Here is a 27,983-nt window from a genome sequence, read left to right on the forward strand (position 1 = left end):
GTCCCCTTACATGGAAGCCGCCATTTTGTGCAGCCATTTTTCTACAGAAGCCCTTAACGAACAAACTTTTTTACTAAGTTGTCTCCAACGATGACATGTTTGTCCCGTGGCGGCTACTGTAGCTTCTCTATGTGTATCAAAAGCAAGAGGTGAGCAGTGGACTGAGCCGTTGGTTGAAATTCACGACATCACCACTAGATGCCGCTAAAATTTACACACTGCACCTTTAATAAAAATCTGATAATTTACTTACCACCATGTCATCCAAGATATTTATGTCTTTTTTTGTTCAGTCCAGAAGAAATTCATTTTTTTTTAGGAAAACATTCCAGGATTTTTCTCCATATAGTGGACTTTAGTGGACCTCAACAGTTTACAGTTTCAATGCAGTTTACATTTTTTTAATGCAGCTTCAACGCTCCTAAACGAGGCATAAGGTCTTATCTAGCAAAACAATTGTAATTTCAGACAAAAAAAGTACTTTTAGACCACAATATCTTATCTTGCATATTACGTAATCACGCAGAAAGGTCCCACAAGACGTGTGTGAAACTACCGCTCCAGTGTTTACAAGTGTGGAGAAAGAGGACCGTTCCGACATTGTTGTATGTGGAATAATACTTATTAATGTCTTTGTGTCAGTTTATTGTTTTAAAGTGTGTGTTTCACATATATGTGACACATGACCTTTCGACGTGATTACATAATATGTAAGGTCACGCTGATGCATCAGACGGCTAGTGCAAGACGAGAAGTTGTGATTAACATTTTTTTTTTTTTAGGTGATAATGATGATCGTTTTACTACATAAGACTCTTATGCCTTGGTTGGGATCGTTTAGAGTCCTTTGAAGCTGCATTGAAACTGTAAATTGTTGAGGTCCACCAAAGTCCACTATATGGAGAAAATCCTGGAATATTTTCCTCAAAAAAACGTATTTCTTTTCGACTGAACAAAGAAAGACATAAACACCTCGAATGACATGAGTTGAGTTAATTATCTGATTTTTATGAAAGTGGAGTAATTCTTTAAAAAATAGTGCTGTTTTGCAACTTTAAAGGTGCAATGTGTAGATTTTAGCGACATCTAGCAGTGAGATTGTGAATTGCAACCAACAGCTCAGTCCACCGTTCACCGAAATGCATAGAGAAGCTATGGTAGCCGTAAAAGGACAAATATGTTGTTGTCTAAGACAAAATACAGTAGTGACGAAACACGGTCTGTAGATGAGTTTGTCTGTTTAGGGCTACTGTAGAAACATGGTGGCAAAAAATGGCGACTTCCATGTTAGGGGACCCGCGGTGTATGGAGATAAAAAACGGCTCATACTAAGATAATAAAAACAACACAGTTCATTATGTAAGGTCTTTATACACCACTGATAATGTAGTTATGTATATTATATTGCATTTCTGTCAAGGGATCCTCCTAAAAGTTACACACTGCACCTTTAATGCTATTGGGTATAACTGCACACTTAAATTGTTCATCTTTTTGATGCATTTATATTTATGCAATTGCCAGATATTTTATTCAAAGCAACATAAAGTGCATTTAAATTAAACATTTTATTACTATGTGTGTGTTCACTGGGAATCAAACCCACGATATTTGCAATACTCTAACAATTGAGCTACAGGAACTGCATAAAGTTGTGTTTGTGTGATGAACAGACCCCTGTGAGTCCAATGTGTTGTTGGCATCAAGCAGTAGTTTGGACAGCATGGTGAAGATTTGAAGCCTCATCTCTGGGTCTCGACTGGGTTCCACGCAATTCTTTAGCAAGGGCAGGAAGGCTGACAGGAACTCTCCCACTACTGGACCTGAATGAAAAACTCATGTAGATTAGAAGAAATATAACCAATAAATTCATAATAAAAATACCGCCACTGCACTGTAACGTAAAAAGGCAACTTAAAAAGTAAGTTATCTGTCTGCCTTAAAATTTTAAATTAATTCAACTTAGAAATATTAATGAATTCAAAAAAGCTGCATAATTTTTTTTGTCATATATATATATATATATATATATATATATATATATATATATATTTTAATTGAATTACCGTTTTTACCATGTGTGGGAGAATATTAGATAAGTAAATTTTTAATATCATTTTAAAGTAATTTTTTATTAAAATCAGAGGGGACTAAGCCTTGTATTGTATGCATAATGGGTGATGCCCTTATGGTGGCTGCCTTGATATGTGTACCAAAATGTACCTCTGAGGTAACTAATTTAAACTCTTTAGGTGCAAGGTTGTTGTGTATTTTTTGAAAAGGTACCGCCCCAGTGACAGCAAGAGATCATTTTTTTGACAGTGCACCTAGTATGATGTGCTTAAACTCAAACCTGATTGGACGGCGATGATCTCCAGCTGTGTTTTCTGAATGGAGTAACTCGTCCAGGTATGATGCGACTCGAACAGCCACTGCAACAGATCAGCCATGTGCCGTCTGTACAACTCGTACACTCCTGTGAGACTCTGAATCTCACACAGACATTTCACCAACTCAACAGCCTAAAAGACAAATGACATTCAATCTATCCGAAACTGTGATGTGCCATATCGTGGGAAATCTGTGCGTGTGTGTTTTACCTTACTGTGCTGTTCATGCTGCGATGAGAGACTCTGAACGGACACCAGAACCTTCAAGAGCTGTATACTGATGACATCACAGTCCACCTGACTTACATGCAGCACAGCATCCACACACGCCAACAACTGATCCAGATACAGCACCTGAGAGACAGACAGACAACATCTGTGCTAGGGATGCACGATATATCGGCCGACATATCGTTATCGGCCGATAACTGCTTATTTTTAATATTATCGGTTATCGGTCTGATAACAAAATTAGGCCGATAAATGAAAGCCGATAAATGATGGATTATTTTGGTTTGTTGAACCACTTCACTTGCTCATTGCTGGCCATGTGGAGTTTTGATTGGTGCTTTCTGTGACATAGCACGAAGATGACACGTGTTGCGGGCTTAAGAAGAGTATGCTAGTCTAGCGCAAAGACAAGATGTCCGCGGTCTGGGAGTTTTTCATTGCGAAAATAATATGAATATTTATCGGCCTATATTATATATATATATATATATATATATATATATATATATATATATATATATATATATATATATATATATATATATATATATATATATATATATAGGTTATCGGCCCCCAAATATAAAGAGTTATCGGTTATCGGCCAAAATTTCCATATCAGTGCATCCCTAATCTGTGTTTTGAAAATACTTGTTCGATTGCACTTTAGCCATTTTGTTACTTTAGCTCAACTGTTAGAGCATTACGTTAACGGCACAAAAGGTCATGGGTTTGATCCCAGGGAATGCACATACTGATCAAATGTAAAATGTAGCATAGGGGGGTTTCACATAAGCACTGTTGGTGCGGGTCAGTGTGCCAAGAAAACATCTCCCACACCATTACACCACCACCAGTCTGCACAGTGGTAACAAGGCATGATGGATCCATGTTCTCATTCTGTTTACACCAAATTCTGACTCTACCATCTGAATGTCTCAACAGAAATCGAGACTCATCAGTCCAGGCAGCATTTTTCAACAATTTTGGTGAGCTTGTGCAAATTGTAGCCTCTTTTTCCTATTTGTAGTGGAGATGAGTGGTACCCGGTGGGATCTTCTGCTGTTGTAGCCCATCCGTCTCAAGGTTGTGCGTGTTGTGGCTTCACAAATGCTTTGCTGCATACCTTGGTTGTAACGAGTGGTTATTTCAGTCAAAGTTGCTCTTCTATCAGCTTGAATCAGTCAGCCCATTCTCCTCTGACCTTTAGCATCAACAAGCCATTTTCGCCCACAGGACTGCCGCATACTGGATGTTTTTCCCTTTTCACACCATTCTTTGTAAACCCTAGAAATGGTTGTGCGTGTAAATCCCAGTAACTGAGCAGATTGTGAAATACTCAGACCGGCCCGTCTGGCACCAACAACCATGCCACGCTCAAATTTGCTTAAATCACATTTCATTCCCATTCTGACATTCAGTTTGGAGTTCAGGAGATTGTCTTGACCAGGACAACACCCCTAAATGCACTGAAGCAACTGCCATGTGATTGGTTGATTAAATAATAGCATTAATGAGAAATTGAACAGGTGTTCCTAATAATCCTTTAGGTGAGTGTGCGTGTATATTAGGGATGCACCGATAGGATTTTTTTGGGCCGATACCGATTTAAACAGACGACTTCTGGCCGATACCGATGACGATACGAATATTAAACACTTGTATACAATACTATACAGTTGGTCTATTAGCTAGTTTATTTCTGCATCAAATTATTTTTACTGAACATGGATTGGATCTAATTAACATTCAACTGACCAACATAATAAGAGAGGCACAAATTAAGCTAAAACAAATATAATAAGACAGCATGACAATCTTCAAAGGTGGTTTTAGCTATTTAGCATTTATTTTATTAAAAACATCAACTCATTTTTTACATATAATGGATTTCTTTATGCAGTTAATTAATAAACAATCGGTATCGGCCTTTCTCGTGCTATTGCCGATATGCCGATGGTTTCAAATTCCACAAAAATCGGCCGATAAATATCGGTGGCCGATACATCGGTGCATCACTAATATATATATATATATATATATATATATATATATATATATATATATATATATATATATATATATATATATATATATATATATAGTGACTTAAGTAAGGAATAATTGACAATGGGCCGTTGAATTATAAGGAAAAAAAATGCACACCCAAAGTGGTAATGCTCGGAGTGGGGTTGCATTATTTTCAAATAATTCAAAGGACCGGATTCAATTACTCCGCTTGTACCACGGTTACTACAAACATTGCTCTGGTGCCTATTTTTAAGACATTTTAAAGGTTAGGTGTGCTGTTATTGAAAAATAATCAACATCAATGAAACATTTCTCAGCCAATCAGAATACAGCATTCAACAGCCCCGTGGTATAATTGTTTATAATAAACACTGCAATATTAAATAAATAAAAGTTTAAGTTTTGATTTCATGGGGACTTTAAATGCACTGTGGGTCACTTTGGATAAAAGCATTTGCCGAATGCATTAAAGGGGGGGTTTAATGGTATTTCAAGCATTCTGACTTATTAACACAGTTATAGAGTTGTTTCCTCATGCTAAACGTAGGCAAAGTGTCAAAAATGCAGTTGGGCGTGTTTCAGAGTATTTCTGTGCCGAATGCACTTCGCCAGGGTTCGTACAAGTTTCGGCTAATTTTTTTCGATTACGGTTCTAACTGACGTTTCAGGGGTTTTCGATACGTATCACTTCTTTATATGGGCTTCCGCCGGAAAACTTCCCCCGGAAAACCCCGCCCAGCCGTCAGTCAGCGGGAGACGCTAGAGCTTGCTAACAGCTTATCACGCCACTCAGCCTTGTTTAATTTCAAAAGTCAACAATGGCACAACAAGAAGTGTGTTTTTGGATGTAAGGAGAAGACATCCAGCCTTATGGAAACAATGTATATAGTTTATTATCCGGATTAGCAGTGGAGTTTTGCGTGTGTGTTTGATGCGGTGGATTTTCAGAACCGGGTCATGACGAGTTACACGTGGTAAGTAAGACTTCTGTCTTATGTTGGAAATAGGCGCGTGTATATTATATAAATGACACGAACATGTAGTGAATCATAAGTTAAAACAGTGTTGTATAGTGTTGTATGACTCCTACTCGCTCCTCCCGTGTTATAACTCCTCCTTCTTCATTTTTTTGTACGTTATCGGAAAGATTCGTTAAAGCTAATCTTTCTTTTATAAATCTGATTAAACTAAAGACTCTTCAGAGATATAAAGGATGTCATACTACTCCATAGGTACTCCAGATTAATATCAGAAATGCAGAAACAGCGTGTGTTACGTGAGCTTTAAAAAAAAGTTAAATTATGTAATCTAATTTGATTTGCATTTCAATTCAAATGTACAGCGTCGGGGTGTGTGTATATGTGTGAGAGAAAGTTTGCATTACACACATACACACACCTAAACTTGGTGATCTCCCAAAACTATGAGTTTTTCTTTCCATTACTCCCTGTTATTTCCCCTTCCTACAGCTCTTATCCCCTGAAAAGTGATCACATGTCTAGACAAAGTTTCACATTCAGAGCATCAACAAGATCATGACATGGTTTCCTCTGCTTCACAGCTCTGTCATTAACAGAGGCTGAATGGTTAACCTGCAGATGTTTGGAGCGGCCTACAGGAACAGTGTGTGCGGGATACATTTACAATCCATTTAAACAAACACAAAACTGAGAAACACTTCAAGAAACGCGTTTAGGGCTTTTCTGTTACTGATACTCAAGGTGGCTTACCTCAAAAGTCTCAAATAACACTATTCGATCCGACAGATCCTAAAGAGGGCACCCGACTCATTTTAAACATGAAGGTTATTATTCCGATAATGTGCGAACAATAATTATAAATCTTTTTCCATACAGATCTTCCATTATGTAATGCACATGACTACTTTTAAGACTTTATGAGCAGATTTCCAGATAAGAAGCAATGCTTGTAAAACAGGAACACGTTCTCCAGTTCACGCCTGAGGCTCTCAGCACGATAACAGTGTGTTTGACAGATCTGACAACTGTTTCAAACACACCGTCCTAACCAGAGCTCCCTGCCAATCATTTTTGTCCATAAACACGCCGCTGCCTTGACATCAACCCCTCGGCAGAAATCTGTCTCGCTTCGACGCCGTCTCCAGCCTCTCTTCTGTCGGGACAGAGGTGAGGAGGGCCACAGCTGTCAGCAGTGACATGAGCCGACAGGTTTGCATTTCAATCGTTTCCCTGAAGCCCACTTATGTTATGTTTTTTGAGGTCTCTTGAGCCAAAACATGGTCGTGATTTCGTTTTTCATGTTCGTTTTCTCTGATTGTAGATGGACCCCAAGCCTGACTATCTGTGAACGATTCTTATTGGAGGATGCTTTGGGTTAAACGTTAGGTTTACAATGATATGACCCTTTGCAGGAAACGTCTCTCTATAGATCAAAACCTTTACGTTTTCTTCTCTTTGAGACACCTGCTTATCTCTGAGATTCATGAGCGTGCACACAGTCCCCCTATAGCAACCCAAAAACAAAACGCATACAAAAAGATGCTGTTTTTCCATGACCTGAAGGCATGACAAAACTATCCTGTATCAGGGCCAATTCACGAACCCATTACACGGACACACGTCTTCTAATAAAGACGACATCTGAGTTTTCCGTTTAACACGTCTTCAAAGGAAGAATGCAGGCGTATTATTTCCTACCTCTTGTTCCTACGAGGCGTTCTTTTCCAATGACTTTCTGACAACATCAAAGTGGCGGCTGATATCAGCTGTCCTGTACAGGACACAGGCTACAACATCTGTCTGCCAACACCTGCGTTCCCTAGGTAGTGTGCTGTTTATATCTTTTTTTAAAGTGCAAATTAAAAGTTTAATGCTCGATTACACTGAAAAAAATGATTCATTGAATTTAATCAATTTTTTTAAGGTAAGTGGTTGCAATCAATTTATTTAAGCTACATTTAAACAAAAAAAATTAGTTAAGTAAAATAAAATATAAAACTTTTGTTTAAATGTAGCTTAAATAAATTTATTGCAACCACTTACCTTAAAAAAATTTATTAAATTCAATGAATCATTTTTTCAGTGTATACGCAACTCAAAGCTTGCAACAGACCAATTTTTTGAAAGTGCACTTCAAAAATTGACTGTCACAACCATGCGCATGTTAACAAACCCACACCTTATTAGTAGGGCTGCAAGATATACCAAAACCGTAGAAATATCGCAAACATGCATGACAATGTTTTACATCAGGGTTTCCGATACTGGGGTCAGCAAACCCCTAGTGGTTCGTGAAGGAACTGCAGGAGGTTTGTGAGTTGATGAGAAACATTCAAATAATTACTTACAATTATGGTGCATTAACTTTTAGATGGATCTCCGGCCTGAAATCTGTCAGTCAGCGCAACGAAGAATGTTTTCAAGTCGCTCATAATACCTTTTTAACATCAATCAGGTACTGAACTTTTACTTTCTTAATAACTCTTTTAACATTAAGCAAGTCCCGCACTTTCTAAATCTTGCATGTTTTAAAACTGAAACCAAAAAGACGCGCATGTGGATGGACGCAGTTTTGTATTTGATTAAGCATTTAGTATGGTACACCTCTCTGAAAAGTCCAAATAAAGATCATTTTAGGTGTTTAATGACTATTTAGAGCATTGAAATCGCTGGACGAGGGCTAGTCTACCCCAAAAACTGGGGTCCATTGACTTTTCTTAGTACGAATAAAAATTGCTATTGTCAAATCAAGGCGGACCATTTTTTGGTGAAGTACTCATTTAAAGTGACACTCTACTTTAAAAAAAAAAATAGGGTCATTTTCCAGCTCCTCTTTTACAGTTTTGGAATCCATTCAGCTGATCTCCGGGTCTGGCGGTACCACTTTTAGCATAATTCATTGAATCTAATTAGACCATTAGCATTGCGCTCAAAAATAACCAAAGAGTTTGGATATTTGTCCTATTTTAAACTTGACTCTTCTGAAGATACATTGTGTACTAAGACCGATGGAAAATTAAAAGTTGTGATTTTCTAGGCGGATATGGGTATGAACTATACTCTCATTCTGGAGTAATAATCATAGACTTTGCTGCTGTAACATGGCTGCAGGAGGCGCAATAATATTATACGCAATTACCAAAAATAGTCCCTTGCTTTTGAAAGGTCAGTGCGTAATATCACTACGTTTTAAATAGGAAAAATATCAAAACTCTTTGGTTATTTTTGAGTGCGATGCTAATTATCTAATCAGACAAAGCTAAAAGTGGATCAGCTGAATGGTTTCCAAAACTGTAAAAATCAGATGTGTAACTCTAGGGGAGCTGGAAAATTAAATTTTTCAAAAAGTGGAGTGTCCCTTTAATGTAATTACTTTTTTTGAAAACCTCAATTTCGACCAAAATCGATATTTATACTTTCTTTAGAAAATATGTAGCTCAAAATTAGACCGTGCTCATTCCGACTCATTTTGCCACCATGGGTCACATTTATTAAAATCTCAGGGGGAACTTCAGATAAATAATTCAGGTAAAGGGGGTTCGGCTGACAAAAAGTCTGGAAACCCCCAATTTACATAAACTCATAAATTTTACTTCAAAAAGTTGTGTAGTCAAAATTTAAGGTCAATGGAGATGCACAGAGACTGGCAAGACAGAGAAATGTCTTCTTTTTTTTTATAATGTGAAACATGTATTATGATTATATAACTGTGAGTTTTTAACTATATATTATTATAATTTAAAAAGGTTTTACAAATTTAAAGCATTATCGTATCGCATATTGCGTTATATAGCAAATTATCAAATTTTTACTTTAAGGGATAGTTCAAATGAAAATTCTGTCATCATTTTCTGACTCTCGTGTTGTTACAACCCTACATAAATGTCTTTGTTCTGACAAACACGAATGAATATATTTTGAGGAATGTTCATAATCAAACAGTTTGTGAGCCCCATTCACTTCCATAGTATTATTTTTCCTACTATGGAAGTGAACGGGGCTCACAAACATTTGGTAACATTCCTCAAAATACATTCATTCGTGTTCATCAGAACAAAGAAATTTGGTTTGCACTGCAAAAAATGATTTTCAAGAAAATATTTTTGTCTTGTTTTCAGTAAAAATATCTAAAAATTCTTAAATTAAGATGCTTTTTCTTAATGAGCAAAATGACCCAAGAAAATAAGTCTAGTTTTTAGACCAAAAATATCAAATTTAAGTGATTTTGTGCATACAACGAGCAAAACAATCTGCCAATGGTAAGCAAAAAATCTTGAACATTTTTCTTAAACACTAAATTCAAGAAAAATTAGAGAAAAATGTGCCCATTGCCAGATTTCTTTTGCTTGTTTTATGCACAAAATAACTTAAATTGTATATTTTTGGTCTAAAAACTAGACTCATTTCCTAATTTAAGAATTTTTTGATATTTTTACTGAAAACAAGACAAAAATACTAAGAATTTTTTTCTTAAAAATCATTTTTTGCAGTGTGTAACAACAAAATTTTCATTTTTGGGTGAACTATCCTTTAATACGGTGCAGCCCCACTTTTTAGTATTCAGCAACTTTGGTGATTAGAAAAAAACTACTCCGACATTACACAGAGGTTACCCAATCAGAATAGAGATCATTCACATACAGATATCTTAAAAGGTACAATAGCAAAAATCGGCAGTTTAATAAAAAAATATCAGATATGACAATATTGAGCATTCTTATTAATATGAATGTGGGATAATGCACCATTCAATATGCCTGCTGTGGCAATGGATGTCCCGCCTTCAAGTTAAAAAAAAAACAATCATCAATTGATAAAGATTGATGCTTTTTTTGGGGAGGAGCTCTGCTTTCCAACCTGTGCGCATGCACAGTAGCTGGAATGTCTTTAGGAAGCTTAGAAACAAATTTATGGTACAGTTGATGTCAAGTTGGTCAGAAATATGTTGTTTAATTGTGATTTCAGGGATGTCTGTCTAACACCATTTAAGTAGATAGGACTTTAGTCTTGCATGACTGAAATAACTGCACAAAAGTATTGCACAGATGGCCGCCTAGTGGTGCGATTTTGCTAAAGGGACTTTGGATTAATTCTCTTTAATATAATTAAAAACAACACTGTCACAAAGCTAAACAGCTGCTCGTGTATTATCCTTTCTTCCTTGTTAATTACTGCGTTATTAATACCACATGTTTTCATTTTCTTCTGAACCACCGACATCGGTCACTGTTGCACTGCCCTTTCTCTCTAGGGGAGGTTTAAAGGTCCTGCAACATCTGTGAAAGACCTTGTCTTTTCTCTGTCAGTTTGTCATTGTGTCTGTGGAAATGCTTTTAAAAAACAATTTATTTTAAGAAAGGAAAGTTCTGGTGGGTGGATGAGACAAGAGATTGTGGCTGTCTGGCATGAGACAGGGCCACCTGGGCCAAACCCCGTCTGAAGGCTCAACAAATCAAACGGGGTGTTGCAGGATCGCAGCAGACGTCGGGGGTCAGGGTGAATTTAGCCATTTTTCTTTTATTGCACTACAGAGGAAATTCCTGCAAAGCCCACATGGGTGGTGACTTGGCACAGAGGAGATGGCAAAGTCAGAAAATATAGTGTTATTTCTGATATCAAAGAGAACCGAATGTGGGTTGAGGAAAACGACTCTTGGGTCTGGGTGGGATTTTTCCACTCGATCTGAGCCCTGTGACTGAGATCTGTTCAAACACATCTGAAACATGAGCAGGTGTGTGTGTGTGTGAAGGCCTGGAAATGTGTCATAAAAACATTCTTTAGGAAAACCCACTTGAAAATGTGGTGAAAAATAAACTAGCCAATTTGTGTGGCATCAGTGGCTTTTAATGCAAACGAATTAGAAAAACAATGATTACATTGAACTGATGTAAGAACAGGACAACAAAAGTTTAAAGTGCATGTTTTGTTGGGCTGCATAATTGACCACAGCTTTAAAAATGTGATGAACTGTAGCTAAAATGATTTTTTTTTTTGGTGTTCAATGTTGAATAAATGAACCATCTCATTTAAAATGCAGACGATTTCTGATCCAGTTTACTACACTAAAAATATTTCTTACATTTATTTATGCTTGCATGTGCATTGATACAAATTTTGTAACTTTGTTGCATCACTGGTCACACCGTTGCCAATGCTGATGTCACCAGAAATCAGCTCTTATTCAAAATGGATAACCTGTGGGCACTTTGTCAGTGTAAATCTCTCTCTGTGTAAATAAATCTTTACGATGGAAACTCAAAATCCAAGAGCAACTAACTAGAGGAAATGTCAATGTGTCTCACCTGTTGGGAGCCCTGTGAGACATCAGGGTGTGCGATTGTTTCTCCGATCAGTAACAGGTGGGGGCGTAGCGCCTCTCTTGAACTCCCTCGCAATACAGCAGCCAGAACCATAAGAGGAGCCCAAGGAGAGGCAGACGAACAGGAAGTGGAGTCTGTAACGTGAGGTAGAAGCAACTTGAGGTAGACCTCCGGACTGACAAACACCCCCAAGAGCTTTGCCGACTCTAAACACTGCCATAAAAGAGATATACAGAACTTAGCCTTTCAATTAAGGATTGAAGTGCATCTTTTAAGACAAACTTGAAGGGATAGTTTACTGGAAAAACATCATTTATTTACACTGAAGTTCAAACTTGTAGAAATCTCTTTGTTCTGCTGAATACAAATGAGGATACTTAAAAAAAATTGTAACCAAGCAGATCTGGGGCACCACTGAAAAATAATACTATGGAAGTAAATGGTGCCCCAGATCTGATTTACAAAATATCTTCATTTGTGTTAAGCAAAACAAAGACACTAAAATAAATTTAAAACAATTTCAGGGTGATTAAATTATGACAAAATTCAGGGTTCCCACACCTTAGTTAACTTCAAATTTAAGAACCTTTCAGGGACTTTCCAGGTCCAATACTCTCAAATTCAAGGATTAAATGGGGGGACACATTTCAATGAGAGCAAGGTTACATCGTGTTACCTTTTAAGATACATTGTTAGGGGCCAATCACACAAAAAGCGTTTATGGGAGTTGCAGGCGCCTTTTTGAATGATATTCTATGGGCAGGGAGCATTTGCACGCTGTTTATGCGCGCCGAACGCCTTGTGCGGCTTTCACATAGGAAGCGGTGTGCGCTGTGCTTGCCGCTTGTGCTCAATCGTCACAGAGCGCAGCGCAAAAGTTAAACTATTTTGAACTTTGACCGCGGCTTGCGCTCATGCTTTGCTCGACGCAACAACAATCCGCCCTCGCGCGGCGCAAGCCATTGAAATAAATGGGTTTCATAGCGCAGCGCAGCGCGCACTGCGTCCTATGTGAAAGCCGCATTGCGTTTTTTGCCGCCAGCCACAGCACGTGCTTTTGAAGGAGCGCTGAGAGTGGAGAAGCGGCCAACGTCATTCGCGTCTTTCCATGGTCCAATCGAATGAGGGGAGAGGCGGGCCTTACGTTGTGGTGAGGGAAGTTTACAGTTGCTTTAAAGAATGGGTTAGTTAACAGCAAAAGAGCGCTCACTAGTGTTGGGCGATATGCCCTATTTTCAGATCGTCCTATCGTCAGCCTGTGAGATCGGCGATAGACGATATTATCGGGAGGCGGGGCAGTAGTTTATTCATTTTTTTATTTGTTAATTTTTTACTCATTATAACAAGTCACTTGATGGGTGGACAAAAAAAACAAGAGCAACACCGTCATGACCGCAACCTTCTTGAACCTGATGCCATTAATGCGAGCGCGTCATTAAAACCCTATCATGATTACTTATGCAATGCATTGGTTTAGTGCTGTTACAGAAGACTACACGTGTCAAGCAGTGGTGCTCTCATGAGGTGCCTTTTTAAACGCATCGGTCCAGCGGAACGCTATCATATTTTAAACACAATCATATATTAAACACGAGGGACGTGTTTCTACAACTCCTTGAAATGCATATCATAAACAGGATTAGTGATCTGACTTCAGACAGAGCGCAGCTTTCTGCACGTACGCGAGAGTGAGAGACAGGCGCTAATATGCAGCGGGTCATATTTTAAACAAAAAGTAAAGTTTGCCTCAGCTCGCATGAAACGCATTAAACTGAACAAATACATAAGGATTACTACTTTAGTTTATGTTAAGACTTCGGACAGACGCGAGAGCGCGTGCACGTGAGACAGAGAGAAGCGCAGCTGCTCATGACGCGGCGCGCTTTTAGTGGTAGAAGGAGACCAAGACGCGCGCATTAATGCAGGTACGCGCAAGAAGGAATTCTCTCTTTACAAGCTCTCCACGTAAAGTGAAGCCAAACCCTCATGTGAGGAAAAGCATGCATTGTGGGTGTTAATATGAAACTATGATGATAATAATAATAATAATAATAATAACCATTCGCCAACTATCGTCGTGACTATCGCCATGAAAGCCTGCCATTGGCGATATGTCTGAAGATCGTCGATACACGATACTATCGTATCGGCACAACCCTAGCGCTCACGCTTCAATATTTGATTGACAAGACAGCTGACTTGGTGGTTGCTTAGCAATATAAAAAGCCGCATCGCACTGCTAATTTTTTTTTAAAACTCGCGCCTTGCATTTCCAAACGTTTAAAGCGCGTTTGGTGTAATTAGCCCCTTACATTTCCCTTTTGAGGGAACTCGCGCTGCGTCACTGCGGTGACACTTTGGAGATGCCTCTAAGTGCGTCTGACTGTGTATATCATATTCAACCAATGATGAGGCTTAACAACAAAGACAGGGTGAAACAGGAGCCAGGAAGTATATCGCTATCTGAAATATTGCCAAAGACGGCATTACAGGGACGCAGGAAGTATGGCAATGAAGACGCTGCGTCTCGTTCCCTTCTCAGGGAACAACAGTTACATACGTAACCCGAGACGTTTTCATGTGTCAAACACAACTATGCAAAAAAGCATTTTGGTATGAATTAAAGGAATAGTCTACTCATTTTCAATATTAAAATATGTTATTACCTTAACTAAGAACTGTTGAATCATCCCTCTGTCATCTGTGTGTGTGCACGCAAGCGCTGGAGCGCGCTGCGACGCTACGATAGCATTTAGCTTAGCCCCATTCATTCAATGGTACCATTTAGAGATAAAGTTAGAAGTGACCAAACACATCAATGTTTTTCCTATTTAAGACGAGTAGTTATACGAGCAAGTTTGGTGGTACAAAATAAAATGTAGCGCTTTTCTAAGCGGATTTAAAAGAGGAACTATATTTTATGGCGTAATAGCACTTTTGGGAGTACTTCGACTCGGCGCAGCAACACCCTCCCTCTCCCATTATGAGAGTGAGAAGGAGAGCAGACTTTTCAGGCGAGTCGAAGTACTCCAAAAAGTGCTATTACGCCATAAAATATAGTTACTCTTTTAAATCCGCTTAGAAAAGCGCTATGTTTTATTTTGTACCACCAAACTTGCTCGTGTAACTACTCGTCTTAAATAGGAAAAACGTTGATGTGTTTGGTCACTTCTAACTTTATCTCTAAATGGTACCATTGAATGAATGGGGCTAAGCTAAATGCTATCGTAGCGTCGCAGCGCGCTCCAGCGCTTACGTGCACACACACAGATGACAGAGGGATGATTCAACAGTTCTTAGTTAAGGTAATAACATATTTTAATATTGAAAATGAGTAGACTATTCCTTTAACATTCGCATACAAAGAAATAAGCATTTAAAGTGAACACTTTAGCACGTGTGCTTAAAAAGTCTAGAAATGTATGATATTATAACACTACACAGGGAATAATATGAATTTTTCATCTGGCATAAAATAGATTCAAGAACTTTCAATGACCTGCATCTATATATGTATATTTTAAACAACTTCCCAGATTCACAAACTTTCAAGGACTTCAAAGACCCGTGGGAACCCTGAAAATTTAATGTTTTCAGTGATCTTCCCCTTTAAACATTGTGTGAAAGTCTTGCAGAGAAAATATGATTTTATGGAATATTGCTAGTGGTGTTGGGCGATATGCTTCATTGTGAGATCGTCCTATCATCAGCCTGTAAGATCAGCCATACACGATAGTATTGTGCTGGGCAATAGTTTACTCATTTATTTATTTGTTCATGTGTTACTCACTTATGACAAGCCACTTGATTGGTGGACAAAAAATAAAGCTGATTTACTCGAAGGGCTGCTGGCAACACTGTCACGACCACAACTACTGCCATTAATCCAAGGGCGTCATTAAAGCCCAGGCCCTCTAAAATTCTTACGCACCATGGATTGGGAACAACACACTTTCTGGTTCTGAACCCCTGAGTGTCTAAATGGAAATGTCTGATAGGGAACATTTTGCCTATTGAAACGTTGGGGAGGAAGCCATAACCCATGTTTTTGCGGCTGGTAGTTTTTTTATTTAAAAAAAATCATTATATAGTATACACAACCTTGGAAGAGCACAGATGACCTGCCAGATTTTTAAAGACAATGCTACTCCATTACTAAACTGAAACAATGACCCTGACTGTCTGCACCAGTACCTGCGTCCTAACATCGATCTCTGCATCTGCGCAGGCGTGGTAAATAACTGTGAGCAGTAACTGCAGGTGTTGCGTGCTGTGATCTTCAGCGTGCAGCAGTAAAACACGCAGCAGCTGGGCGGTCTTCACCCGCGTCTGGACTAACCAGTCGCCCATGTCCCGACTCACAGCAGGAAGCAGCTTAGACAGATTCCTCACCACCAGCTCCCTGCAGCCCAGACCAGGACGCACACCTGTTGGATAGACAATAAAATAAATGTTGCTTTTGAGCATAGTCAAATATTTGATAACTATAAGACTTTTGGTTGTATAAGTAATACAATACCTAGATATAAAAATAAACAAGATCATTTGTGTGGCTTTATACTAGGAAATGATAGTTTAAAGGATTAGTCCATTTTCTTAAAAGAAAAATCCAGATAATTTACTCACCACCATGTAATCCAAAATGTTGATGTCTTTCTTTGTTCAGTCGAGAAGAAATTATGTTTTTTGAGGAAAACATTGCAGGATTTTTCTCATTTTAATGTACTTTAATAGAGCCCAACATTTAATATTTAACTCAACACAGTTTTTTTCAACGGAGTTTCAAAGGACTATAAACAATCCCAAACGAGGCATAAGGGTCTTATCTAGCAAAACAATTGTCATTTTTGACAAGAAAAATAAAAAATATGTACTTTTAAACCACAACTTTTCGTCTAGGTCCGGTCCAGCGCGACCTAACGTAAATGCGTAGTGACGTAGGGAGGTCACGTGTTACATATATGAAACGCACATATGCGGACCATTGTAAACAATAAACTGACACAAAGACATTAATTAGTATAAGTTGACATACAACAACGTAAGAACGGTCCTCTTTCATGACACTTGTAAACACTGGGGCGGAGTTTCGCGTTCGTCCTTGTTACGACCCGTGAGGTCTGTGTGTTGTGTTTGTATTGCTGTGGGTGTTTTTTCTGTCTTTCTCCCACAGGTGTTCCGGGATTGAAGTTTGACGCGGTGAGAACCTCGCAGCTGAAGCTGATCAGTGGCAATTAGTGGGGTGTATAAGTTGAGCCAGTGAAGTGTCTGGCGGGGTCTCTCACTCTTTCTGGGCGGCCGCGTGGTACTGTGTGACTTGCTGTGTGAACTACTGTGTGAACTACTGTGTGAACTACTGTGTGGATAGCTGTGTGGTTAAAGGGCGATCTGCTGGGTGCTGATCTTAAGTTTTCCCCGCGCCGCCTGTCTGGTGATTCGGTGGAGGCAGCTGTTGGATCAGTGTTCCCGAATCGATCAGCGGAAAGTGGGCGTGGTGAGCGGCGGGTAATCTCCGTGGAGACCGTATTGCGGTAGCGCGGCGGGAGCCGTGGAGACTGTATTGTGCTGCACATTTTCTATTCAGTATATGTTATTAATAAATGATTATATGTACTTGACACGTGTTTTGAGTTATCCTTGGTTTTTTTTCCATCCTGGGTATTTTATTTATTTATTTGTTAGTCCCGCATCCCTAGACAAATTGGGACGTAACAAAAGTGGGGGCGTGTCCGAGATTTCTTTGGAAAACCAGGATGCTTAATTCATGTTTCATGTTCATGTATGTATGGTGATTCAGTTTATATCATAATGGTTATTATTTATATTTATGTGTAAATATATATATATATATATATATATATATATATATATATATTATATATATATATATATATATATATATTGTGTGTTTATGGCAGTATAATAATTGATCTTACCCCGAGTAAATTTCCACTTGAACTGCTTTCTCAGCTTAGCACAGGGTAGTGTCCAGCTGGGCTGAAACAGCCTTTCCATCGGGCACTAGTTTATTATTTTGCCTTTTTTATTTTTGGAAGTAAATCCTGGGCGGAGACTACGTTCTCCAAAGGGGGCTGGCGTTTCAGGGTTTCAACCGCTGATGTATTGCCTGTAAGTCGCCTCGAGCCCGGCACGCTTCTGAAGGTAGATAGGTAAGTTTGGTGAGGCAGGTGTTGAGAGGGTTGTTCTGTGGAAGGAGGCAATTTGACTGTTGGAGGGGTTAATATCAATTATTGGTTTTTTTTAGGGTTTTTTTTCATGTCAGAGTTTAATTTAAATGCTTTTGTGTTTAATCCAGATTTGAACCAGTTTGATAAATGCAAGAAAACTGAACTCCATGACATCGCAAACCATTATGATATCACTGTATCCAAGTCCCTAAGGAAAGCTGAACTTAAAGCTATAATTTTAAATGGACTTATCAGTAAAGGGGTTATCACATTACCAGTAATAATGAGCAATCTTGACCCAGAGCAGAGTGTGGGAGGGGACCAACTTGGTAATGGGACTCCTACTGGTCAACAGGGGGTACCAGTCGGGAAACCCATAACGATACCCCAATTTGTGCCATTCTCAGTCGAGTCAACTCCTGGTTCTAAGCAGGATGGCCGGTTAAAAGTTCGTTTATTGAGGCTTCAGATAGAGAAGGAAGAGAGGGAGAGAGAATTTCAACTCCGTCGAGAGTTGGAACTAAAGAAATTAGAAGCAGATACAAACCTTAAAATGAGACAACTGGAATTGCAGACAAATATTGAAGTTGGTCGTCCTGATACTTCGGCTAGTGTGTTACCTGCACAGTCTGCCAGTGGGTATGATGTGAGCAAATATATTTCTCTGGTGCCTATTTTTCGTGAGGCTGAAGTGGAAACCTATTTTGGTGCATTTGAACGTGTTGCTGGAGCTTTACGCTGGCCTAAGGAGGTATGGGCCATTTTACTTCAGTGTAAATTAACGGGTAAGGCCCAGGAAGCATGCGCAGCACTGTCTGTGGAGGACGGGTTGAATTATGAACGGGTTAAGAGTGCTATTATGAGAGCTTATGAGTTAGTGCCGGAAGCATACCGACAGCGTTTTCGTGGCCTACGGAAAGCACACGATCAAACGTTTACAGATTTTGCGCGAGAAAAGGCAATCCTTTTTGATAGATGGTGCATGGCCTGTAGAGCAGATGATGTGGCCTCAGTACGTGAGCTGATTTTGCTTGAGGATTTTAAAAACTGTTTGCCAGAACAACTGCTGTATATCTGGGTGAACAAAAGATTACTTCCCTACAACAGGCAGCTATATTCGCAGATGAGTTTGCGCTTCTGCATAAGGCCACCTTTAATAGGCGTGACGCTCCTTTACGAGTAGGTGCTCAAAAAATTGAACCAGTGGTTCATAAGACCCTTGACAGTCGTCACAGTGTAGCTCCCATTCAAAAGGCAGACAGAGTATGTTTTTTTTGTCGTAAGCCGGGACATTTAATTGCGGAGTGTAGAGCTTGGAAGGGTCAGCAACCCAGTTTAAATCAAAAACAACCAAAGGGGGTGGGGTTGATTAACATGTCTTCCCAGCTCCAGGGGCTAGAGACTGTGATCCATGAGACTGACGATTGTTTTAAACCTTTTATCTCTGAAGGTTTTGTTTCTTTGACAGGAAAACCAGAAGACCAGCGACGAGTGAGAATACTGCGGGATACAGCCTGTTCGCAGTCACTAATGCTGGCTGGCACTCTCCCTGTGTGTGACAGTTCTGATGTAAGTGCAGTGGTGAGGGGTATTGAGATGGGTTTCGTACCAGTGCCACTGCACCGGATTTATGTCCAGTCTGATCTAGTGACTGGATTTTTCACAGTGGGCGTACGTACAGGGTTTCCGATAGAGGGCATTGAGTTAATAATTGGGAACGATATCGCTGGGGGAAAGGTGTTTCCTGTCCCAAGGGTGGTTAGTAATCCCATCCTTGAGCCTGAGCAGGATGAGTTGGGGAAAAGTCATCCTCATATTTTTGTAGCCAGTGTTACTACAAGAGCACAATCTCGTGAAAAGTCCCAGGAAATTAACCTGTCTGACTCAATTCTTGCTTCTATTTTCTCTGACCCTGTGGGCTGTAAGGTGGATGAGGCTGAAAAGGCAGTGGACTCTGTGGGTGAATCGGATCTTGCACCTTTGGCGCTCACTCCCAAGGCTCTGATAAAAGCTCAAAGAAGTGACCCTTCATTGATTAAGTGTTTTGATTTAGTGGTCAAGGATAAAACCGAGTGTAACAGCAGACAACCTTTCTTTTTGGATAATGGGGTACTGATGCGCAGGTGGGTTTCTCAGACTGATGATGCAGGTATAGAATCCGACATCGATTGGAAGGTGGTTTGTCAGGTAGTTGCACCTGTTGATTGTCGACAGCAGATATTGTCATTGGCACATGAGCATTTATGGGCAGGTCATTTGGGCATTAGTAAAACTTACAACCATGTACTAAAACAGTTCTTTTGGCCAGGCCTAAAAAGTGATGTGACCCGGTTTTGTAAAACCTGCAGGACCTGTCAAATTGTCGGCAAACCGAATCAGTGTGTTCCACCGGCCCCGTTACAGCCCATTCCGGTAGTTGGTGAACCATTCGAACATGTCATTGTTGACTGTGTAGGCCCGTTACCAAAAACCAAAGCTGGTAATCAGTTTCTGCTTACCATGATGTGTCTTGCTAGTCGATTTCCAGAAGCTATTCCGCTACGGAGAATCACAGCCGTATCAGTAACCAAGGCACTAGTTAAATTTTTTACTACATATTGGTTGCCAAAGGTGGTACAAACTGACCAGGGAACAAATTTCCTTTCCAAGGTGTTCAAACAAACACTTAGCTCATTGGGAATCACTCACTCCATATCTAGTGCCTATCACCCTGAGTCACAGGGAGTTTTGGAGCGCTGGCACCAAACGTTAAAGTCCATGTTAAAAAAATACTGTCATGAAACGTGTAAAGACTGGGATGAAGGAGTCCCTTTTGTACTTTTTGCTGCTCGTGACACAAAACAGGAGTCTTTAGGGTTTAGCCCAGCCGAGCTTGTGTTTGGCCATAATGTGCGTGGTCCGTTAAAGATGCTGAGAGAAAAGATGATGTATGAGGAGCCTACCAAAACTAATGTGTTGGATTTTGTTTCCCGGTGTAGAGAGCGGTTATATCGTGCTGTGGAGCTAGCAAGGGAATCACTTTCTTCCACGCAGACCCGTATGAAGAAGCGATTTGACCAAAAAGCAGTCGACCGGCAGTTTAATGCAGGTGACAAGGTGTTGGTCTTGCTGCCCATTCCTGGGTCTACCCTCACTGCCAAATTCTCAGGGCCATATGAGGTGGAAAGGAAGGTCTCAGAGACAGATTATATCCTTCGTACACCTGACCGTAGACGAAAAACACGCTTATGTCATGTAAACATGTTGAAGCCTTTTCATTCTAGAGATGTTGATCTGATGGAACCGGTACAGAGTCCAACAGTGGCAGTGGTGGGAGCTACAACTCTCGTGGATGATTGGTCTGAGCATGATCTAGCAACGCCTTGTGAGGATCACATGTGTGGTAGGCTGGCTAACTCTGAGTTTATGGCTACTTAAGTTCAACAATTGTCTTACTTACCCACATCTCACCAGCAGGATGTGATAGCCTTACTTCGTGCTCATCCTTCCATCTTGAATGACGTTCCATCCCGTACCACGGTGCTGGAGCATGATATAGATGTGGGTGATGCAAGACCTATTAAACAGCATGCTTATCGCTCTCCGATAGCCAAACGAGAAGCAATGCAAAGAGAAGTCCAGTATCTGGTAAAACACGGCCTAGCCAAGACTAGTTACAGCCCGTGGAGCTCACCCTGTCTGCTAACGCCTAAGTCTGACGGCACCTTTCGGTTCTGTACTGATTTTAGAAAGGTGAATGCAGTTACTGTGTCTGATTCTTTTCCGCTGCCTCACATGGATGACTTAATTGATAGGGTTGGCCCAGCTAAATGTATCACAAAGTTAGATTTACTAAAAGGATATTGGCAGGTACCTTTGACCCAGCGTGCTTCAGAGATCTCAGCCTTTGTGACGCCAGATGTGTTTATGCAATATACTGTGATGCCCTTTGGGGTGAAAAATGCTCCTGCCACTTTCCAACGCCTAATGCAACTTGTGCTGGGGGAGATACCCAACTGTAGCATCTATCTTGATGATGTAGTTGTGTACTCTGAAGACTGGGATAGCCATATGTCCAGCTTAAAAACTGTGTGCCAGCGATTAACTGATGCCTCTCTTACTCTGAACTTGGCGAAATGTGAATTTGGTAAAGCTACGGTTACCTACCTTGGTAAACAGGTTGGTCAGGGGCAGGTCCGTCCCTTAGATGCCAAGGTGGCTGCTATTCTTGCTTTACCAATTCCTACTACTAGACGTGAGCTTAGGAGATTTTTAGGTATGGCTGGATATTATAGGTGTTTTTGCCAAAACTTTTCGGTCGTGGTTGCTCCACTTACCAGACTATGTAGCCCTTTGGTACCCTTTCTGTGGGATGATGTGTGTAACCAGGCTTTTGAGGCTGCCAAATCTCTTCTTTGCAGTGCACCTGTGCTGGCGGCACCCAATTTTTCCCAATCTTTTTATTTAGAGGTCGATGCTAGTGCCACTGGGGCTGGAGCGGTATTGATGCAGAAGGGGGATGAAGACATGTGTAAACCTGTGTGTTATTTTTCAGCTAAATTCAAGAAACATCAGCTGAACTATTCCACCATAGAGAAGGAGACATTGGCCATGCTCCTGGCTCTACAACACTTTGAAGTATACGTGGGTTCAAGTTTCTTGCCAATCACTGTTTACACCGATCATAACCCTCTTGTTTTTCTAGCTCGCATGTACAACAGTAATCAGCGTTTGATGCGTTGGGCCCTTCTGGCCCAAGGCTACAATCTTCATATCAAACATAAGAGGGGAGTGGACAACATCTTGGCTGATGCCTTGTCTCGTGGGTAAGACCTCCTCTTTAGTGGGCCTCCGATAATTACAAATTTTGAATTGGGATTTTGATAGTGGTAAACAAACTATGTAATAGGTTTGCTCTTATGGGTGGGGGTGTTACGACCCGTGAGGTCTGTGTGTTGTGTTTGTATTGCTGTGGGTGTTTTTTCTGACTTTCTCCCACAGGGGTTCCGGGATTGAAGTTTGACGCGGTGAGAACCTCGCAGCTGAAGCTGATCAGTGGCAATTAGTGGGGTGTATAAGTTGAGCCAGTGAAGTGTCTGGCGGGGTCTCTCACTCTTTCTGGGCGGCCGCGTGGTACTGTGTGACTTGCTGTGTGAACTACTGTGTGAACTACTGTGTGAACTACTGTGTGGATAGCTGTGTGGTTAAAGGGCGATCTGCTGGGTGCTGATCTTAAGTTTTCCCCGCGCCGCCTGGCTGGTGATTCGGTGGAGGCAGCTGTTGGATCAGTGTTCCCGAATCGATCAGCGGAAAGTGGGCGTGGTGAGCGGCGGGTAATCTCCGTGGAGACCGTATTGCGGTAGCGTGGCGGGAGCCGTGGAGACCGTATTGTGCTGCACATTTTCTATTCAGTATATGTTATTAATAAATGATTATATGTACTTGACACGTGTTTTGAGTTATCCTTGGTTTTTTTTCCATCCTGGGTATTTTATTTATTTATTTGTTAGTCCCGCATCCCTAGACAAATTGGGACGTAACAGTCCTCTGTGACCTCTTGACGTCATGACGTATTGGGTGGGGTCAGCTGGCGCATCACGACCGGATCTACATGACGAGAAGTTGTGCTTTAAAAGTTTATATTTGTTATTTTTATTGTCAAAAATGACAATCGTTTCGTTAGATAAGACCCTTATGCCTCGTTTAGGATCGTTTATAGTCCTTTGAAACTCCGTTGAAAAAAACTGTTAAGTGTTGAGTTAAGCATTAAATGTTGGGCTCTATTAAAAGCCATTAAAATGAGAAAAATCCTGCAATGTTTTCCTCAAAAAACATAATTTCTTCTCGACTGAACAAAGAAAGACATCAACATTTTGGATGACATGGTGGTGAGTAAATTATCTGGATTTTTCTTTTAAGAAAATGGACTAATCCTTTAAGTCTGATTACAGTTAATCGGTTGTTCATGATTTGTTCGGTCTATAATTGTCTATTTTTTAATAATTGCCAAATTTAGACTTACTATCAGATGTGTAGAGAGCAGGTGCAGGCAACTGAAAGTCCATCTTATCCTTTAAATCATCTTCATTTTCCTTCTCCCACTGAGCTCCTATCTGCTTCCATAAATCCTCAGCAAGTAACCTTGAAAAAAATAAACATTTAAAAAAACATACATTTGCAAAGTACCCAAAAATCTGAGGACAACAACAACAACAAAAAATTTATTAACTTTAATAAACGTTTAAATGATCTAAATGCTCTTTGCAAACATGATGTGACCTACTGTTGCATAAACTACCCTCCAGTTAAAAACACAAGGAAACAATGCCATTAGTCTTTTTTAAAGATCACAAGGATATAAATATATTAAGACTGAGATTACAGCTTTTAAAAAGTTATATAGTATCTCACCTGATTTCAGGTATCTCGTCGCTGAGGCTGCTCAGAAGAAGTGGGATGAGTTTGTGGAAGTAGGAATATCTATCCGGCAGGTGCAAAAGCCAATCACCTACGACTACCGTAACTGCCTTCCTCACCTAAACAGAGCAGCATAGCACATGAGCCAAAGTCCTGTTTTTATCATCAAAATTTCATGCCAATTGCACCTTTAGAAATATATTATTTACTGAAAAAAAGGTGATGTGTTCAATACTTATTTTAACTGCTGTACATCAACTTATTTGATGGATAAAAATAAACATTCCTAATCAAATAAACCCTGCACCAAGAACTGAATTCATTTCAGTTATATAGTAAAAAATTTATTTTAGTTAATATACGTATTTTAGTAAAACGAGCCAAAGCAGCTACCAGCCTACCCGTGGCGAGTCGTCAAACAATCTCTGTGCCAAGTGGGACAAAACATCGTCCACATTCTTGCCAGCGCTGTACTGAATGAGGGCACCGATAGCCTGTGTGGCAGAAACCCTCACTTGGGAATGCTGGTGAGAAACAGTCTGCAATAGGGGCTTCAGTAGACTCTCTGCCTGCAGATGGAAATGATCTGAACAAAAACAAACAAATTTAGACAAACAAATCACATCTGGCCCCATCATTTACTGGCTGCATTCCAATATGGTTTTCTTGTATTTTAGGGCATGGATCGGCAAACTTTTTATTACAGGTCTCACCTAGAAAGGTATAATCTATATAAGACCTACCAAAATATTTTAAAGGGGACATTTCACAAGACTTTTTTAAATCTTTGGTGTCTCCAGAGTATGCATGTGAAGTTTTAGTTCAAAATACCATATAGATAATTTATTATAGCATGTTAAAATTGCCACATTCAAAGCCAAAATGTGTGTGTGTGTGTCCTTTTAAATGCAAATGAGCTAATGAACTAAATGGCAGTGCCGTGATTGGATAGTTACAGATTAAGGGGCAGTATTATTATAATAAGATCCCATTCTGACATCACAAGGGGAGCCAAATTTCAATTACCTATTTTTTTCACATGCTTGCAGAGAATGGTTTACTAAAACTAAGTTACTGGGTTGTTCTTTTTTACATTTTCTAGATTGACAGAAGCACTGGGGACCCAATTGTAGCACTTAATCCCTTCAGACCTGATTTTTCAGGTGTTTTATCAGTGTGAATTATTTTGATTGGTTGATCAGGATTTATATTGGTTTATACTACAAAACATGTGATGTCCATTCCAGTGGACACAGGGTCTGAAGGGGTTAAACATGGAAAAGTCAGATTTTCATGATATGCTGCATTTAAAATGGAAAAACATTCATACTCTGTATGTAGAGAGTAGTTCATGTTTACATTATCATTTTATGAATAAAAGTTTAATACCATGCAATAAGGGCTGCATAACGATTAATCGCAACTAATCGTTTGCAGAATAAACTTTTTTTATGTCATATATATATATATATATATATATATATATATATATATATATATATATATATATATATATATATATATATATATATATATATATATATATATATATATATATGTGTGTGTGTGTGTGTGTGTACTATGTATAATAATTATGTATATATAAATACACACACACATGCATGTATAATTTTAAGAATAAAAAAAATGATAAATTTAAAATATAAAAATGTATATACATACACATGTAAATATTTCTCATATATTAATATGTGTCTACAAACCATCATCGTTTCCTGGGTTGCGTATGTGTGAGGCGGGTCTATCAAAAAAAGGTCTGCATTCTATTGGGGTAGGGGGGTGGGTTTTTTTTAGGTGATTTCAAATGTCAACATTGGCTTTCAGATATCATGCACCCCGCCTTTAATTGTTATGCTGCCCTACACGCATTAACTAAATAAAATATCAAAACCATTATCATTGATATTCATCAACTAGACTAAGCTGATTTTGTGTCATTTGTTGGCGCTACTTTGTTTGCAACTGCGACTTTATAAAGTGACTTTATCCCACTGTGTGACCCACAGGAAGGTCCATACCCACAGTATAATTATGAAAACCCCTAGTTTACATTTGTGCATAAATGTTTTTATCCTTAGGGTACATTAAATCTATACATTTTTATTAGTATGTCACATGGGATTGAACCTATGAACTTTTGTTGTGAATCCAGTGCTCTGCAAAATAAGTTACAAGAGCATCCTTTTGCAGTTTTGGCTAGATGGGATACAGCTACGGCCTAAATCTCGTGAGACGTTGGGTAGGGTTAGGTTTGGGATTAACAGCGCTCATTCGGCGAGATTTTGGCCGATGCTGTAACCTTTCTTGCCACAACCTCATTGCCAGTTACCGTGACTACCAACAACACATCAGGAAACAGTAAAAAAAAACCCAAATCCTTTAGCATAATAAATCAAAAAACAAGCTATTCTGTCGTATATTGATTTATTCATGATTTTTAACACTACGTCTGTGCAATGTGACTTCCTTTTAGCTGTCAATTCTGCTCACTTACCAGGAACACACTTGGCAAAACTGATGGTACATTTACAGCTCTCTTTCTTGACTTCTGGGAAAGGATCTGTAATGGTCCTCTGCAATACCTTCATCACGTCGTCCAAGTAGGGCGCCAGATGTCTGCCACACACCTCCACCACCAGGGCCAGCATCTCTATAAGAGCCAGTCTAAGCTCCTCCGCCGGCTCCAGGATCTCCTTCCCACCGAGTCTCTGCGCCAGAGCGGGCATGACATAGGGCAGGGTGTCCTCTGGTTTGGGGACAGATCTAATAAAGGCTGTTATGATCTGAATAGTCTTGTCTCTGCATGCTTCCGTCGGGTCTGACAGACACTTTAACAGCGATTTTAACAAACACTCAAACACCTCCTGCAGCACAGCGCTGGACAAACTCTGATCGACGCTTTCTCTCTTAATCGCATCTAAAGCTCGCCTTCTTGCGCTTTTATTGTCGTCGTTTAAACAGTTTAAATGCCGAGACAGCGATTTTAAAACATCCGTTGCCGCTCGTTCATCGCTGGCGGCCGCCATTGCTGCTTCACACGTGAGTTGTTGTTGTGGTTGGAGACCACAGTTGTCATAGCGACAATTGCTTTTACGACATTTCAACTAGTTTTACGGCTGTTGTACATTCAAAGTTTTAAAACTTTAATTGTATCATATTTACTTTAATAATGTGATTACAAAACAAATAAAAAACAAAAAAACTGTAATCTAAAAGCCGACACAGTTAAACAAAGAAAAAACAAAAAATAAAAATTAATTAATTAATTAAATGGCACAAAATCTTAGCAGTGCTCAACCCACATTTGGTAAGTATGGGTGAAATCATTGTAAAATAAAATGATTTAATAATAGATAGTTTGAAAAATTGTTATAATAAAATATTGCCTTATATTTGCTGAATAAAAATAATGACATACTGAGACAA

At 39.5% G+C, this 27,983-nt stretch overlaps 1 protein-coding gene across 1 annotated transcript in view; it reads right to left on the reverse strand.

Moving 5' to 3' along the window:
• Positions 1-27,618, reverse strand: part of LOC129436582 (dynein axonemal assembly factor 5) — a 40,134-nt gene extending 12,516 nt beyond the window's left edge. The window contains exons 1-9 of the mRNA XM_055194805.2: positions 27,052-27,618; positions 24,938-25,122; positions 24,531-24,655; positions 24,142-24,260; positions 16,147-16,379; positions 11,935-12,165; positions 2,601-2,744; positions 2,354-2,522; positions 1,676-1,823 (exon numbers count right to left, since the gene is read on the reverse strand). Of these exons, the coding sequence (XP_055050780.2) occupies positions 1,676-1,823; positions 2,354-2,522; positions 2,601-2,744; positions 11,935-12,165; positions 16,147-16,379; positions 24,142-24,260; positions 24,531-24,655; positions 24,938-25,122; positions 27,052-27,583 (1,886 nt within the window). The 5' untranslated portion in view covers positions 27,584-27,618. The remainder of the gene's footprint in view (positions 1-1,675; positions 1,824-2,353; positions 2,523-2,600; positions 2,745-11,934; positions 12,166-16,146; positions 16,380-24,141; positions 24,261-24,530; positions 24,656-24,937; positions 25,123-27,051) is intronic.
• Between the last annotated feature and the right edge of the window lie 365 nt (positions 27,619-27,983).

This window comes from Misgurnus anguillicaudatus, unplaced genomic scaffold (genome assembly GCF_027580225.2).
Source record: "Misgurnus anguillicaudatus unplaced genomic scaffold, ASM2758022v2 HiC_scaffold_29, whole genome shotgun sequence".
Taxonomy (NCBI): domain Eukaryota; kingdom Metazoa; phylum Chordata; class Actinopteri; order Cypriniformes; family Cobitidae; genus Misgurnus; species Misgurnus anguillicaudatus.